Source organism: Hippoglossus stenolepis, chromosome 3 (genome assembly GCF_022539355.2).
Source record: "Hippoglossus stenolepis isolate QCI-W04-F060 chromosome 3, HSTE1.2, whole genome shotgun sequence".
NCBI lineage: Eukaryota > Metazoa > Chordata > Actinopteri > Pleuronectiformes > Pleuronectidae > Hippoglossus > Hippoglossus stenolepis.
In genome coordinates this window covers 19,669,169-19,686,932 of record NC_061485.1, presented here as the reverse complement: position 1 = coordinate 19,686,932, position 17,764 = coordinate 19,669,169, and the positions used below count along the sequence as shown (strand labels likewise).

The window sequence follows — 17,764 nt, the reverse complement described above, 5'->3', positions numbered from 1 at the left end:
TGTCATTGAGTAGTCATGATTAATCTGGCATGGGATGAGAAGAGCTGGATGAAAAACAGCAGAGCAAACAGTAGTTTTATCATCTCTCTCATGGAATGTAAAGGGAGATGTGTGGGGGGATGATGGAGTTTCCAGTATCTGGAGTGTAGAAATACAGGGAGAGCTGGATTCATGACAGGTGTTTCTGTTTATTTAATGGTCTTTCTCACATTCCAATATAATATTGAAGTTCATGTGCTGAAGTTTAACTGTATCTGCTATGAGCCAAATCTGAACATTAAGCATGTGTCTCCTTTTTGTGTGCTGCAGGTTAATCTGAAGGAGCAGGGCCAGCTGAGATGCCAAGATGAGTTCCTGGTAACATTCAGGAAAAAAAAGTGTTTCCGCCACATCTTCCTCTTTCAAGAACTCATCCTCTTCAGCAAGACTCGAAAGACGGACGTAGGAAATGACACATATATCTACAAACAGTCTTTCAAGGTTCATATAGCGTGCATACACACTCACACACGCTCACACACGCTCTTGTACTTCTATCTTTCTTCACTCATTGGCATAATAACCTTACCCTAACCTTAACAATCAAAACTGAATGCCTAACCCTTACCCTAACCTATTTCTAACCCTAAAATCGAGTCTTAACCATCAAACAGTCCATTGAAAAATATTTTTTGTGTTCAAAGACCCAACCACTTCCACCATGTACAATTTCCTGTGCTATACAGTCCAGATGACTGGATACACTCTTTATCCACCACCTACACAACCTGCTCTCCAGCAGTTTACTGGGCCCTCTGACACACTACATTACCCTTTACAAACAATTTGAGTCTTTTCTGTGTTTGAAACAACCATTTTACAGCTTCAGTTTGTCTTTGTTTGTATTTAGACATCAGACATAGGCATGACCCAGAACAGCGGCGACAGCGGCCTGTGTTTCGAGATCTGGTTCAGGAAGAGGAAAACGCAGGACACTTATGTACTCCAGGCAGTTAGCCAAGAGGTGAAGGAGGCTTGGACCAAGGACCTGGAGCGCATCCTCTGGGAGCAGGCGGTGCACAACAGAGGTAACAGCAAGCACCAGCGACAGTGAATAAATCAATGACTATTGAATTTGACATGCTCAAAACAAATACCTTATAATTTTAAAAGCATTTTTAAACAAATGTTTGATTTCACGTGTTTCTTAGAGGTCCGTATGCAGGAGAGAGTGTTCATGGGTATTGGAAACAAGCCTTTCATGGACATTCAACCCAGTGAAGCAGCGATCAGTGACAGAGCTGTCAACTATGTACTGATGGGAAGAGGTACGTAGAAACACAACCACTAACTCAGATTTCAGTTGTATCAGTAGTATGGTGATAGTTTTCTTTCACTCTGATCTTTTAAAGCTCATCACACTTCTTATTCTCATCTAGTCTCTGCAGAAAACAAGGTGCTGTCCTCTGTGGGATCATATGTGGCAAAGGATGGCCAGCCAAAATCTGTCGGCTCAGGCACCAGTTTATCTTCCTCCTCTTCCTCTGGAGGCAGTTCCATGTCCCCTATGGGATACCGGTGTAGACCAAAGGGCAGGTCGGTTGATGGGGTGCTTGCAGGATACGTATCGCCCCCTGGAGCGCTGGAGGAGGACGATCTGGACCATGACAGCGGGAGTCAGACCTTACTATGTGAGTTTGGACAGTGTACAAGTGGGTTAGTGGGTTGGTTGAAGTTTATTAGTTGATTGGATTTTTCCTCCATCACTCTATCCATCTGCTCGCCTCTCCATTTGTCCCATGTTAAATCAAGTCTTCTCTACCTTCCAGTGGACAGCTCGGAGTCATCAGGAGAGAGTGTGAGCGGCTTCAGCAGCTGCAGTCATGGCTACCACTCAGCCGTTGGAGGGGAGGCGGAGGACTCCTCCTCTGTGTGTGCCTCTGTAACCACTGTTAAAGAGGCTGCGGTCGGTCACCTAGCTGAAGCTTCTGCACAATACCACAAACCAAATGCTTTGGCAGGATCCCCAGACAAAGCTCAACCACCAGTTGCTCCAAAGCCCAAACCCAAACCACAGTGCCAGGCCAAGGATCTCCCCTGTGGCAAGGTGCGGCACAAATCTCCTCCATCCAGTATTTAGCTTATTGACATGATTCAAAGCATCAGAAAACACCTAATTAACCCTGAAAGTAAATTACTTACAGTAATTAGTTATTACCTATATTTGCCATGGTTCCTTTTTTCTGCCTTCCAGATGTCATTTGTCGATACTCTGTTGTGATTGTGAATTATATTAAACTAAGAATATTTGTATGACTCTCTCAGGTTCAGAACACTAACGTTGGAAAATCCACTGAGGTTTGACTTGTGAGTGATGGTTTAAGGTGAGTTCCTTAAAGTGTAATTTCATTCCATTGAATACATTATCCAGCTACCCTATTATACACATATTTATTAATATGTGATAATAAACTGTGCTACTGTGAAAAGAAAAGTTTTTTTTCCCCCTGCAGATCTAGAGGCAAACAAAGAAAAAGAAGAGAGAAGTCGACCATTGTCTGCGTAGAAGAGAGAGAGACTCTTGGAACAGAAACCCTTTAATACGATGTGTTACTGTAATCAATTACCACTCTGTAAATACAGCTTTTAAATCCCACCACTTAAAGAACAGGTCAGAAATGTACGGTACTCTGAGCATGAACAGTGACACATTTTGAAATACACCGTACCTGACGTGGGTCTGCATAGTGTATTTTAAATCAGTGTCATAGTTTATTCAGAATATCATAGAGTTGCTATAAGTCTTTGTCTCTGTGCTTAACGCAAAACTTCACCTTAGTTTGAAAATGTAGCTAATTCACTCTGGTGAAATAATAAAGCAGCACATAATGTCATCTTTTATATCTACTGCCTTTTGTACAGTTATCAAACTTATTATAAACACGTTCACTTTCTTTGTTCTTAATTAACAGTTTTGTATAAACTTGTATGTTACTGCTATGAAGATATTGTTCCATGTAACAGTTGTATTTGAAATACAGAACATTTGCATTAATGGTGTTTGCTTGATTTTATGTGTTTATATTTGTTCCTCATCATTTTTTTGCAACAATCCTATCAACATCGGAGCCGGGCAGAAAATCATATTTTTCATTAGTCACAGTGTTGTGCCTTCATTATTTTATATACTGCATTTAAAAAGGTCTACTGAGATTTTACACTTAAAGCTCTTGTGTTGGGTTTTCTTTGTTCCTTCGCTGTCATTATTCCTCTGACACTGAGGCGCTGACACCAACATTCTCTCTCCCACCTTCTCTTTTTTATCATTAATTCTGGAAGTCAGTGCAGGCGATAAATTGCAAAAGTAGCCAAGTCTCCCTTGGCAAAGTCACTTAAGTCATTTCCAGGGTTTTGGTTTAGTTTCACTTCTGTTTACCACTGAACTCACTTTTCTGACATCATGCCCGACTCTGCAGCCCAGACTCTGAGTAAATCAAACCAAATGACTGGCTGCATGCTCTACTTTCATTGAGTTACAATTACAAATTCATTATTGACTCCAGCTTTTTTGGTGCATAATTGTCAAATTATAGACTGGGGATGTAAGTTGACATTGAACACAGGATGTAGTGCTGTAGTAGGCTCTTCACCTCATACACCAAAAAATAATCCACAGATCATTTGCCTTGGCTTTTACAATTTGTCCTTTAGTGCCCTTGATCCTGTGCACAGAGCTGCTTCTTCACCTCATCATGTGTTAATGAAAATCTACTTTGTGTTTTAGCCTAATATTACACTTGAGGGGGTAGTTGGAACAGCACATGCTGGAATAATAGCACACTGTTGACATGATTTACAGATTTAAACCCCTCTTAAAAAGATAAGGCTTATTTAACTCGTCTAATTAGGAGCAAATACCACAAAACAGAGACACCAACAAATGTTGGTCCTTTTCTCAGTGTTCAGACTTTACTAACCTGTTCATTGCTCTCAGCAGTGAGCACATACGTTCCTACTGGGGCCTAAAAATCTTTCCAAAAAGATTTACCATTCTTTAAGCGCCACAGTAATTGCCCTAGACAGCTGGACACTGTAGTTAATAATAGATGTTACTCAAAGAGTAAAGAATTTGTTCTGAAGTATTTTCAGCGCTAGATTAATACGAGTGGATTAGTATTTACAATAGCAGTGGTGTATGGAGAATTAACTCATGAACTACACTGAACCAGTTAATCATAATTTAAGGTCACGTCCTCCAGTCACACAGTGCGGCTCATTAACGCTTTTTTGGGGACAATAATGGAGCTCTCTGGCACATGTGGTTACAAACTTAATCAGTATGTTCACCAAACACATGAACACGTTTAGTTTATTATTGTGTTTTATTAAATTGGCAGCATCAGACTGATTAACTGTTTCACATGGTGTCTGTATCCAGATCAGTAAATGCAGTTAGAGGTTAACATGATATAGTCAAAGTGTGGCCCCAGATGCAGACTCAGGTCACCAGTGAGAAACTGAGAGCGGGAACAGGTGAAAGGAGTTCAGGCAGCGTGTCGTGGCATGAGATAATGTGATCGTGGGATAATGCCGGAGGTTCTAGTGAATCTGAAGGGGAAACTCACACTGATTCTTGCAAAGAAAGATCAAAACGTCGCATCCAAAAAGTCACAAGAACAAAGCAGATACTTTCATTGAAGCCGACAATCTGGTGAAGAGTGGATGAGGAACCACAGTTTATATAGTGCAGCAGCTGATGAGAAGATGAGATGCAGGTGTACTCTGGAACCTGCAGGGGAAGCCACACACACACATACACACACACACACACACACACACACACACACACACACACACACACACACACACACACACACACACACACACTTTTGGAAGTGAATGTGCCTTTAGTGCTATTTCTACATTGCATCAGACTTGGCTGCGGTTGTTGAAATGTTCTTCACCTTAAATGACGCATTATCCAAGTGAAATCTTGTTTTTTCTTATTCATGCATGGAGGAGTAGTGACTTTAGAGGCCAGAGGAAGTTGGCCTTCTACCCACGGTACAACTAGAAAAGTGCATACCTTCGCCAAGGCCCAACAAGCCCTTTAAATTCAATCAAGCTGCACCAAATTACACGCACTCATAGAAATCACTTTTTGGTCAAGATCCATGAATTATCCTCCTGGGACATTGTTAAAAACCCTCATCCTGCAATGTGAAAGAAAGTGATCCGAAAAATCCTGGATCTGCCTCTTTATCTAGATTCACTATATCTAGTTTAAATTTAATCCATTCTTTCTTGTCCAGGTTCAATCCCACCCCAAGTTTTGTGGAAATCATACTCACTGATAGAACCAACCAACAAAGTGACAAACGAACAGGGGTGAAAACAACCTCCTTGGTGAAGGTGATGAAGAGCTACAAACTGTGACCTAAATATTTTGCTCACTGTATCGAGTAACTTTTCTCGCCAGCTCCCTGTCCCAGGGAATCTCCTGCAGTGCTCTTCATAAGTCAAAGGCAAACTCCTGGAAATGTCTGGACCCAATTTTCTGCACATTTACCGGTGTTCATGACTCCATATGAATTACATTCCTGAATATGTGTATAACTGGCTCAGCTCTTATCACTGTTTTCAGGGAACTTGTTGACTGTGACAAAAATCTGCCCCATCCTTTAATCGTGGTGGTTAATAGCTCCAAATTTCACTGAAACTAAAATAACCACTTTGATATTACTTCATTATTTCATGACCTTTCTAAACCCCTGCAGTATCTTCTATATCACTAACCTATGTTCTTGGTTTCCACTGCTCTCGACAGCCCCAGTGTTTCTTCTGCTCTTATCATTAAAACCTTTTAACCTTGGACTGAAGTACACACTCAGAAGGTCATAAGGGGCAGAGAGAGGGGGCATTTGTTTCTTTAGAAACAGCTCTTACATTTTCTGGAGAACAGTCTGATGAATCACTGTGGGATGTTCAGAAAGGTGCTGCACAACTGGCGTACATGAATACATGAGTCTCTCTCTCTCTCTCTCTCTCTCTCTCTCTCTCTCTCTCTCTCTCTCTCTCTCTCTCTCTCTCTCTCTCTCTCTCTCTCTCTCTACTCTTTGGGGGAGGGTCACGTCACGCCCACCATCCCACTCTGGAGAAGGAGGACTACAAATAAAAGCCAGATAACGACAGGGTGAGACCGGTATATCCTTCCCATCTTGGCTGGACATTCACAGAAAACACCTAATAGATCATCATCATCAGTCATCATGGCTCAAGGTGAGTTTGTACTCAAATCCTTTCTATTATGTTTAAATTGATCTGTCATTAATAACCTGTGTTTTCTTAATTTGTTATTATAGCGAGGTAACAGTCTGTAAAAATAGAAAATGGTTGATTCATAGTGACACAATCTTCATTCAAGTCAGTTCTACCTGCTTACTTTAAATGATGCTCACTATTTTAACTTTAATCATGTGTGCAGGTTTATTTTGAAAGTCCAGACAGGCCTCACTTTCACATGTTGTCTCTAGCATAAGAATAACAAAGGTGGTGAATGTAAAGTTGTCACAGCCATCACATACAGTATCATCACCCTGTGCTGCTGCTGCACTGAACACACTCTCAGGCAAACATTCATCAGAGATCTGAGGAGCGGGTGCATCTGAAAAATGTTTCACCCTCATGTTTGAGCGGATGATTGTCGCCCTGGGACCTGGACGCTCATAATAATAGCAGCTGAGGGAAAGAGAGAGAGAGTGAGGGAGAGAGAGGGAGAGGAGTTGGAGCCTCCACCAGTTAACTGCTGCTCTCTTTATAGGCACACACACACACACACACACACACTACCCTACAAACTGTTTGCTTTAGGCCTTGCAAAGACGTTCAAAGCGTCCCAAACAAGCAGGTTTCAGCTGCAGTTTTGCTCTGAATATCTTCTAAAAGTTGACAATGTTGTTGACCTGTGTCATATTATTTACAGAGGTCTGATGAATGCATGTAGTTTTTATTTAGGGTTTAATTTCATTTGTCATCACAAATAAAAATGATAACAATAATAACCTAACTTATAGAGCACTTTTCAACACAAAGTTCTGCACAAAGAGAAAAGAGTTGGTATGAGCAGACGCATGGGTGCACAGAAGCAGTGTGAGCGTGAGGAGAAGAGCTGAAGCTGCGGTGAAGGAAAGTTGTCCAAGCAGCAAAATATCTGAGTGTGAGCTAATGGACCAAAACTTGTAGAACATCTTTTCACCACTGCAGAATACGAATTTAGAATAAACAGCATATTGATGAATAAGGACTCAGTTTAACTTAAAAGTGCCAGTGATGACTCTTGAATTCAGTTTGGGTGTTACCTGCAAGGCTGAAAAGTTGCTTTTCTTGAGAAGGAGGTTTGTATGTTTATTTTTCCAGGATCTAAATAGCCTTCCCAGTTGACATCAAAGACATTTTATTTTTATTTCCCCGTTAGGCTTATGCTGGCGTCAGCGTTGCATCCAGAGACTGTTTGTCTGTGGTGAGGGTCATGGTTGGTCATGTGGGAGTGAAGGGTGGGCTTCTGCAGTAAAGCTGCGTGAAGGAGGCAGGGTCACAGCTGAGGAATCTCTACATGTGTTGGGCCACTACAAGCTATGTGACCCTAAAGAATCGACTGAAAGCCAGGGACATTTATGCAGTTTGGCTTCACACCACTCACGCATACCATCTGACATACCACATCAGCTTCACCTTCAGCGACACATGCTGTTGCACTGAGGTTTGGCAGCGACCCAGAACGAGTTTCCTCTCCACCAATAAGGTAACCACAAAAAGGCCCCAGATCCCCACAGAAAGGATTACGTCAGGGTCTCATTGCACCATTACTCTGCTGTGTCTGAAGGTTTAGGGGTGCAGACTTTCATATGTTATTAATCGCTGTAATTGTTTTCACATTGTGTCAGGCGGAGGATCAAGTTTGTTGGTCATATTAACTCTTGTCTCAGGGTGTGATTCAAGTAAAACTCCTCTCTTTTCAGAAGAGGAGAAAATCCTTCATTTCTTCTAATGGTTCTTCAATAAACTCTTAGATATCACGTGCCTCAGTGTAATGCTCACACTGATTTGATATTTGATGAGTTAAGCAGCTGGAGACCATGCACATGTAACTCTGATCCCCGGCTGGATCACGTTCTGTGCCGTTTAATTGTGTTTCTCTCACACGGCCTCATTAATCAGTAATGATTGATGGGATTAACCACAAGGACAGTTTTAACACCCAACTTTTTCATTATCATCATCGCACATGGTCAACACCAGCGTGTTCTTTTTTAACTGTTCCTCCGGAAAACCAGGCAGGTAGGAACCAAAAGCACGAGGAATGTAAATAAGAACCTAAATACACACATTAAAGATATAGTGCACTCCCAAATGTTATTTGAGCTGTAAACTATATTATTGACCGTTCTTTGATGAAACACATTATTTTGTTTTTAAAATCACATTTACTACCACATTTTTACAAAATCTAAATTTATGGGATGAACATTTGGGCCACATTTGCTATTTTAGAACAGGACCACTTTAAGCTCACATTGATTTAGTTCAAGCCACAAAAAGGCCAGAGGTGCCGCATCATTTCCTGAAGTGGCCCACATAATAAAAATAATATAATAGGTATAAATTTGTAATTTATAAAACAATGTGTATGAGGTTACACACAGACTAAACTACAAAGCCCTCACAGTCCTCTGCCTAAAACCTTCAGCTTTCCCACAAAAGGTAGCACTGTCATCTTTAAGGCAGTTCCCCCAATTAGAAACACAAATATGCCTTCACTTAGGAGCTGACCCAAGGTTAAGATCAATAAAAACATCAGAGCCCTGACAAGTACTGTGGAATGATCCCCCACGGACTGTAAAACAGCAGGAATTCTTTGTTGACTCTAAATCTAACTCAGCCTTGACACCATCACCTCATGCTTGTCTCCTGGGCTTTTCTTCCTAACGCTGAGGTATAATATATGGGGAGAGGTTAACGTCCTGATACAGAGCAGGGCATTGGTTCATCAGCAGCTGCAGGACCGTGGAGGTATTACGTAAGAGGACCCTGACTTTTCCCACTAACAGGAAATCAAAGGGTGGGATTCTTAGTCACAGCATGCACTTGAAAGAGGGAGCGGTCCCATGTTTACACACTCCACAGGGACGGTCTGTGTTCACCTCTTGTTAGGTTCATACTGGAAGACACAAAACTCTCTTAATAGAAATGGCCGTGAGTGTCCTGCAGTGTTCATTCCACAGAATGTGTAGAGGCTCAAATATTAACGCCCTTTACAAATATTTAACCTTGGAAGGAAAGAGGTTCACATTTAGAAAGTACAGTGTAAAAACCATGTGAACAACATGTAGAAACTTGGAATGTCATTAACCACAGTTTCCTGGATAGTTCACCACAAGTCTGCTGTAAAAACATGTTTGTTGCTGTTAGACCTTGTAAATTCAGCTTTACATATTACGACATGCTCTTCGTCAACACGTTGGGTTGTTGTGATTTTTTAAGTGTTCCATAAACATACACCCTACCGTTAAAGTACATTAAAAAGAGCAAAAAACAGATGTACATGCTTCTAGAATTTTAAAATTGTTCTTAAATACTCTTTAAAACCTACTTTTATATGGTTATATTTTAATTTTTTATAAATATTTCTCTTCTTCCTCTTCTTTTCAGCTCTGGACATCGATCGCTGGAACCTGGAGTGTGAGTTCAACAACCTCGACCATCGCACTGATCTGAACGGTGTGGACCGGCTGATCGTCAGGAGAGGCCAGCTGTTCACCCTCAGCCTGTACCTGCGCTCTGGAAGCTATCAGCCAGGATTCAGCTCGCTTGACATTCTTGCAGAAACAGGTACCACTCCTTCAATTACTCCTTTATTTTACATATATATTTCATGAATGCTATACATACATATTTTAAATATTTATTTCCTAATAATACTTGTAAAACTGAACTCATTTTATCCATCAGTAATTTATTAATCCCAATGTCTATGTGCTTTCTACGGAAGCATATTGCATTCACTTGAAAAAAAAAAAATTCGTTTTTTCTGAGATAATTATCTCAGAAATTCCGAGATAAGTTCTCAAAAAACAAACAAAAAAAATAAATAAATCAGTTTTTCTGAAAAATAAAAAAACGCTCTCTTTATCTGAGATAACTATCTCGGAATTTCCGAGATAGTTATCTCAGAAAAACAGAACTTTTTTTTTTTCAAGTGAATGCAATACGTTTCCGTAGCTTTCAGACACATTGAAGTTTCTGTGTTATAGGGATTTGTACTCACTTGAAACTTAGAGCTTAAAAAAACATAACTTTCCCAATATGAGTAACGTGAGTCATAATGATGTTATAATGAACGGCGGATGAAGGAAAAACACGAGTTGCAGCATGTCCTCTCATTGAGAAGAGGGAAGGAAGGAAAGGAGGTAATTTTCCCTTGTTCAGCTGTCACTTGCGCTGCTTGTGCATTTTACACTGAGTGCACTCACATAACTCACCAAGATGCTCTCTTGTTGTTGCCACTGTTGACCTTATCCTCTCCTTCATATTCCGGTTGGTGTTAAAGGACTTTGCTGTTACTGTTGGGAGCCTCAGATACTGTTTGCCTACAGAAAACAATGTATCATGTTATGTTTTCAATATTTGGATAAACTCGTCATGTAGAGTACGATAAGACAGCTGTTGCTCGACATCCTCTATTTATACAGGAAGAGTTGCTCGCCAACAGGAAAGCATGTGAATATTCATAGATAACAATATTAGCCAGATACGTTTGAGTGGATAAGAGAAGGACCCTTCATCCCACCCAGGGAGAGGGAAGTGATTGACCTTCCATTGCTGTTCAGATGGTTTTAAGTTTATAGAGCTTACCAGAATTTAAATCTAAACTAAGGTTGCTTATCATTACACAGTTATGCTGTGCCCGTACATGAGAACATTCCTGATGTTCTGATTAAATTTAGCATGGGTTTTGGGAAAGCATTTGTGATTTTCCTCTCCCAAGACACAAATATTTCACTGGACTCTCTTTGCTTCATCGCCACACATGCAGGACTCTTAATATTCACTGTCACATGCAGGTCCTCATCCCTCTGAGCAGTATGGCACCAGGGCCTCCTTCGGTTTGTCCGCCAACATTGACACTTCCCGCTGGAGCGCCGCTGTCACCAGTCCTCCTGGAGACATGGTGGCCCTGTCTGTCTGCTCTGCCCCCGACGCACCTATTGGCCGCTACACCCTGACCCTGGGAGGATCGGGGCGGATCGAGTTCATCCTGCTCTTTAACCCCTGGTGTCCAGGTGAGTAAACAGACCATACGTCAAGTTGTCATGCTGTGGATCCAGTGAAGAGATCTTAGGCTACAAAGAGCTTGTGTTTCATGTCAGACTGGGATTATGACTGGAGCCATTCAGGAGCAGTATTTAAGAGATTATATAGAGTAATGGCAGTAGTTTGGTTTTGGTATGATGTAAGACAAACTACATCACTCTCATACATTTCTACTAAATATAAGGCAGCTGGAGACAGAGGGAAACTGAGTAGCTGGATTTAGAAAATACCAGCATAAGGCTCAGACATGACCCAAGAAGTCCGGTAAATTTCCACACAATTTGTTCTGGAATTTCTCCAACCTTACCTTTTATATATGAACAACACAGCAGGATATTCTGAGCGTCCGATGCATTTACAATAATAATGTCTGGAACATTCCGGGGTAGAGAATGCAGGAGGCAGGACATGACGACACCTGCGTCGGCCCTTATCGCCAATAGCTCTCAATTAAATATCAAATAAAGTAAAATAAAAGATACTCTTTTTTATTTAAAAGCTAACAATAAACTCTTATCACCCACAGGGTGAGAACATGTGTAGTTTTCAGTTTGCACAGAATCAACGATATACCAGTCATGTACCAATTGGGACATGTAGTAGGAAAGTCATTGTATTGTTTGTCTCCTGGCTGCAGGTGATGCAGTGTACATGGACAATGAGCAGAGTTTGGCAGAATACGTCTTGTCTCAAGATGGAATCATCTTTCGAGGCGACTACAAACATCCCATTTCTACACCCTGGAACTTTGGCCAGGTACCAACACCAACACTGACACTCTGAGCCTCCGCACACACGCACAGTCGACCAGGCCAGCCAACATTGTGACTGAGTGGTGAAGGAGTTGAGATGTGTATATTCTGATAACAGGACAATGTTCATTTATCGAGTGATTAACTGTGTGTTGTATAAGTGAAAAGATATTAAGTGTTTTTGGAACATTTACCACTAAAATGAACTGAGATACTTGGACTATCTCGTTCTTAAAAGTGAGAGGAATATCACCCTCTTCAACTATGTCAGTGATAGCTGATACAGTTAGATTAGCTTGGCATTAGCCAAGGGTTTGTACCTGTTTTCATTAATAAAAACATATTACACTTTTTTTCAGGTTCATAATTTTAATTTGAGTTTTTACTTTCAAAGGTTTATATGTTCTATTGCTCCTTTTAAAGGTTTTCAAAAAGGACACATTTAAGATCAGATAATCTGCAGTTATGCTTGTTTTTATCTTCAGTTTGAGAGTGGAATCCTTGATGTCTGTCTGAGGATTCTGGATATGAATCCTAAATGTCTGAATGATCCTGGCAAAGACTGTTCAGGGAGGAGAAATCCCATCTATGTGTCCAGAGTGCTGAGTGCTATGGTAAGACAAATACTCATACTGGATTTTGCTGTTTATGTATTTGCATGTGTGTTACCAAATACAATGAATTTAAATCTAGCATAAAAAAGCTTGTATTTCACATGTAAAATATGTTCTGCACTCCATTCCTTTGCCTGTTAGGTGAATTGTAATGATGACAGAGGGGTGTTGCTGGGAAAATGGTTTGGTGGTTATGAAGGAGGTGTGAGCCCCATGTTCTGGAGGGGCAGTGTGGAGATTCTCCGCAACTGGGACACACAAGCCTGTCAGCCTGTGCGCTACGGACAGTGCTGGGTGTTTGCTGCAGTGGCCTGCTCAAGTAAGATAGGACAGAGTGCAGCTCAGTAGCCTATCACTGGAAAACACACTTGATTGTCTCGAACAGACACCACATAACACCACATATGCACACACACACACACACACACACACACACACACACACACACACACACACACACACACACACACACACACACGTTTGTACTTCTGTCTTAATGAGGACACTCATGATATAGTACATTACCTAGCCCCTTACCCTAACCTTAACCATCTAACCTAAACCTAACCTGTTTTCAAACGCTGTCAGTTTCCAGAGCGCTTGGCATTCCGTGTCGAGTCGTCACTAACTACCTATCAGCCCACGACACCAACAGCAACCTGGTGATCGAACGTTACATCAACGAAAATGGAGAACTCATTCAGTCCAAAGATATGATCTGGTAACTATTCAAACAGGTTATGTATATAATGCATAGGATAGTGTTGTATTAATGTACTTTGAATGATGTAACATTACATTTTCTGAAGAAAAACGCCACATACAATTCAAGGAGAGATATTTGCATAATGTTAAGACATTGTCGGACTACTGTGACTTGTTTGAAATTAAAAGAAACTTTGAAAGCCATTTCATTTTCATTTACAATATGGCAATGTGATCTAAAATTAAATGAAAGATTTTCTCAGAATCAATAGAACACTATTTAATCAGAAGCATTTCCCATGAAGGTCTAATTCCCCCTTGATTTTCTGTTAATGTAATGGAAATTATTTTTTGTATAAACCCTCAGTGGAGTAGAGGTGTAGTTCTGATTTAAATATAGTCAACCAGTTTACTGCTGTTTTGGTGACATCACCTGAACAAAACTTCGGCAAAACATGAAATGTATTATGAAAGTGCCAGAAATAAATCAGAGCAGTGTTAAGTGCAAAAATCAAGCTGATTGTGTCCATGCTACCTGTAGGAATTATCACTGCTGGGTGGAGAACTGGATGATCAGGCCCGACCTTACATCTGGTTTTAATGGCTGGCAGGCCACTGACCCTACACCTCAGGAGAAAAGTGAAGGTAACAAATCATCTGCACCAGTGCACCCATAATGTTTTTCTTGTTCAAGGGAAATGGTCACCAAGATGAATCTATCACCTATCATCTACAGGATCATGTATCGTCTATCATCTTTGCTTTGGCTTTTCCCCTCAGGAGTGTACTGCTGTGGCCCCACTCCCGTCAGGGCCATCAAGGAGGGAGAGCTCACGTTCAAGTACGACGCCCCATTCGTCTTTGCGGAGGTCAACGCGGACGTCATCACTTTCAAGAAGAAAAAAGATGGCAGCACATCGAACGTCACAACCACTACAGTGGTAGGCAAGAACATTAGCACGAAGAGTGTGGGCAGTGACGCCAGAGAGGACATCACTCATCTTTACAAGTATCCTGAAGGTAGAGCACATCTGTCTCCCAAAATGTTAAACCATTCTTTTAACCACAAAATATACAGGTAAAGTTAAAGTTGTTCTGTTTTTTGCTGCATACATTCTTTAATTATTTGTCTATCATTTGTGGATTTGCATCTCTTAAGTGTGAAATGTGAAAAACTCAACCCTATTCTGAATAATAAACCGATACCCCTAACCATGAAAATAGCTCCTCAAGGTCATAATGCCTTGACAAAACAAATCGTCCTAACCCTAACTATCTGACCTAGATGAATAAACCTAACCCCCTTGGTCTGGAACCTCGAAGTCAGAAGGTTAATCCTGATCTCAACCTCTGCATAGTGAAGCTTCAAGTCAAAAATCTCTCATCTAAAAGCTGAGCAAGGACTGCACTTCCAATACAGGAATACAAATCAGAGATCAGACTAAAATCCAAACAACTGGAACGAGAAACAACTCACTCTGGATCCAAGCCGAGAGACTGAGTCTGAAAGTCAGAGATATGATATGTAGATGATATGTGAATGGGGGCAGTTGAACTGGGCAGTTGAACTATCCCCAGTTCAACTGCCCACTCAAAGGACCAGGCAGGTGATTTAATACTCTCTAACCCTAACCCTAACCCTAAGCATAATCCTAACTGCCTTTGTTCAAGAAGGTCAGGTTTATGCTCTTTTCATTCTGGATTGCAAAACTCCTGTTATTCAGCATGTGACTTTTTTTGCGTCCGCATTTACAGGTTCTGATGAAGAGCGGGGGGCTTTCAAGAAGGCCAACCACCAAAACAAGCTGCTCCAGAAGCCGCAGAATCAGGGCCTACGCCTCACCATCAAGGTGTCGTCGGACATGAGGAAGGGCTGCGACTTTGACGTGTTTGCCGTGGTTACCAACGACACCCAAAGCAACAAGAAGTGCCGCTTGGTGCTTGGATCCTGCGCCGTGTCCTACAATGGGTTTCTGGGAGGGAACTGTGGCTTTAAAGATCTGCTCAATGTTGAGCTGTCACCAGGAGCAGGTGAGACCAGTCACTGTGTGAAACCTAATGCACTCGATTCAAGTTTTTTTTTTTTTTAGTATACTGTGTTTGTTGTTCTAGAGAGACGGGTTCCACTCCGGTTGAACTACTCTAAGTACAGTGGCAAGCTCACTGAGGACAACTTAATCCGTTTGGCGGCTCTGGTGTTGGACTACGCCACCGCAGAAACAATACTGGCAGTGAAAAACATTGTGCTGGACAACCCTGAAATCAAAGTCAAAGTGAGTATAACCTGCAACACGATAAATGAACAGCAACAGTGCTTCAAGTTTTTCCTTTTTTGGGTACCACAGTAGAAAAGACAAATTTGAACAATGTCCAATGCAACTTCAAAGTCAGAACAAAGCATTAAAACTTTTTATTCAAAAGCTATATCATATCAGAAGCTCACTCATATGTCTGTTTGAGTGACCTGCAGTTCTTTCTCTAATACTTAAATTAACGAACTACAAGAGCCCGTCATTGTAATTATAATCAAAATCGGCACCTCTTCCTGTGCATTAACAGACTAAAACCCCAATGGGACTCTCATTGACTAAGACCTCAAAGTGTCTGTGTTCTGCAGATCATAGGTGAACCAAAGATGAATCGTAAACTGGCTGCAGAAATCACCCTCCACAATCCGCTCCCGGAGACACTGGACAACTGCTGCTTCAGCATTGAAGGGGCCAACCTTACCGGAGGCAGCGTCATCAATGAGAGGTATAAGGCTCTTGTTACCCAGCTGGGTTTTGTTATTCGTCGCTGACACAGAGCGACTGACTGACAAACATAAGTTAGAAACTGTAAATGTGACCTCAAAAAGACACTCGGAGCCGGTCAAACACAGCAGCCCAATCTCCATAAATAGTCATAACTGTCTCTGTCGGTGATAATAGATCAACTAAATATTTATGTTATCAGAGTGACTGTAATAAAGTCCTCCCTGTCTGTGTATATGTGTGTGTGATACAAAAGTAACTTTAAAATATTTATCTGACAGGCTGGGCTCCTCCGTGGGACCAGGGGAAGAAGCGAAGGTGAAAATTTACTTCACTCCCTCTCACTCCGGCCTGAGGAAGCTGGTGGTCGACTTTGACAGCAGCAAATTGTGTCACGTCAAGGGCTACAGAAACGTCATCATCGGAAAATAGAGCTTTGCAGCCTCTACGGCAGCATTTTAGAAATGTTTATTTTTCAGCCATTTCGCAAAGCATGCTCTTTTGCACACTTTTCAAACAAACCAAGTTTTCTATTCAAATGATTAAGAATCTCACTGTATTTCGCTGAGTACATACTGTGCTTGTGCATCTGTCTTTATTCAGAGCCATAGCTGCCTAAATGTGACCAGAGGACATTTTGTACTTCTTATTAAGACTGTAATTGTAAATGTGCATAAAGTTTTCAAGACAATCTGTACTATTTCTTCTCAAAGACTTAGGTATGTATTTTAAGTACCATGTACTATTTTTAAACTTACTAGGTGCTTCAATTGAAAGGTCTAATTACTATCCTGTTATTTTGTTGTAATATTTTGACCAGTCACATTGTCTCCATGCAGTCTTGTTGGATAATGTGTCTAAATGAGAGCATGAATGCAAGGTGTACATTCTTTCATTTGTATTATTCCATGTCTACTGTGGCCCCCTGTGCCCTTTCACCTGCCTTTTGCAGGGACCCTAATGCGCCCTGTGCTTGAAAATGCTCCCAAATGATCAGATTCATTGAGGTAAACCACAGCAGAAATAAAATAATTTCAAGTGGAAAAAAACATCAACATTGAATCTTGTTTTAACAGCCCCTGCAGACACCACTCTCTCCTGGTGCACAGTGTTATCTGCTGCTAGGATGCAGCTGCAGTCCTGCAGAGGGTCCTGACCACTGACAGCAACAGAGTCAAAACTGATCTCCAGTATCCTACAGTTGTTAATCAGGAAATATGCACTTAATACACAGGAAACTAATGTTTCACTGATCATGTTATTACACTTTATCAGACTTCCTCTGCAGTGCTACCAAATACAATCCATACTGTACATATGGCTAAAAACTAAAAGTAGAAACTATATTCTCCCATCAGTAAAGATACATATGTGTGTTTCTATGCAAGTATTGGTGCATGTGTGAGGTATTTTGAAGGTTACAGGAAGTGCTGCTCTCTGCTGGTCAGAAACAGTATATCCATGATTTAGAGAGGAAGTTAATGAGCTTCTACAGAATGTTTGTGTTGTGCAGTGGCTCACAGTAACAGAACAATTTCACTGAGTGAAATTAGTATATAAGTGTACAATAGGCAAATGTTTAATTTTATAT

General features: G+C 41.1%; 2 protein-coding genes across 2 annotated transcripts in view; both read left to right on the top strand.

Annotated features, from left to right (window-relative positions):
• The window catches only part of LOC118104895 (uncharacterized protein KIAA1755), a 29,286-nt gene extending 26,252 nt beyond the window's left edge, over nucleotides 1–3,034 (top strand). Inside the window, exons 18-24 of the mRNA XM_035152179.2 lie at nucleotides 310–480; nucleotides 890–1,067; nucleotides 1,191–1,307; nucleotides 1,419–1,670; nucleotides 1,809–2,086; nucleotides 2,305–2,363; nucleotides 2,493–3,034. Of these exons, the coding sequence (XP_035008070.1) occupies nucleotides 310–480; nucleotides 890–1,067; nucleotides 1,191–1,307; nucleotides 1,419–1,670; nucleotides 1,809–2,086; nucleotides 2,305–2,343 (1,035 nt within the window). The 3' untranslated portion in view covers nucleotides 2,344–2,363; nucleotides 2,493–3,034. The remainder of the gene's footprint in view (nucleotides 1–309; nucleotides 481–889; nucleotides 1,068–1,190; nucleotides 1,308–1,418; nucleotides 1,671–1,808; nucleotides 2,087–2,304; nucleotides 2,364–2,492) is intronic.
• A 3,123-nt stretch (nucleotides 3,035–6,157) lies between these two features.
• tgm2b (transglutaminase 2b) lies at nucleotides 6,158–16,864 on the top strand. The gene is made up of 13 exons (XM_035153341.2): nucleotides 6,158–6,258; nucleotides 9,688–9,867; nucleotides 11,100–11,318; nucleotides 11,987–12,105; nucleotides 12,587–12,715; nucleotides 12,857–13,034; nucleotides 13,304–13,436; nucleotides 13,962–14,065; nucleotides 14,201–14,440; nucleotides 15,176–15,451; nucleotides 15,533–15,693; nucleotides 16,038–16,174; nucleotides 16,455–16,864. Exons 1-13 carry the CDS (start codon nucleotides 6,249–6,251, stop codon nucleotides 16,603–16,605), a joined length of 2,037 nt encoding a protein of 678 aa, XP_035009232.2. The 5' UTR covers nucleotides 6,158–6,248; the 3' UTR covers nucleotides 16,606–16,864.
• The last annotated feature ends 900 nt before the right edge of the window (nucleotides 16,865–17,764 follow it).

Coding starts and splice junctions, on each gene's coding strand:
- tgm2b (XM_035153341.2), top strand. Junction 9,868..11,099: donor TGACATTCTTGCAGAAACAG/GTACCACTCCTT, acceptor TGTCACATGCAG/GTCCTCATCCCTCTGAGCAG. Junction 14,441..15,175: donor TCTTTACAAGTATCCTGAAG/GTAGAGCACATC, acceptor CCGCATTTACAG/GTTCTGATGAAGAGCGGGGG.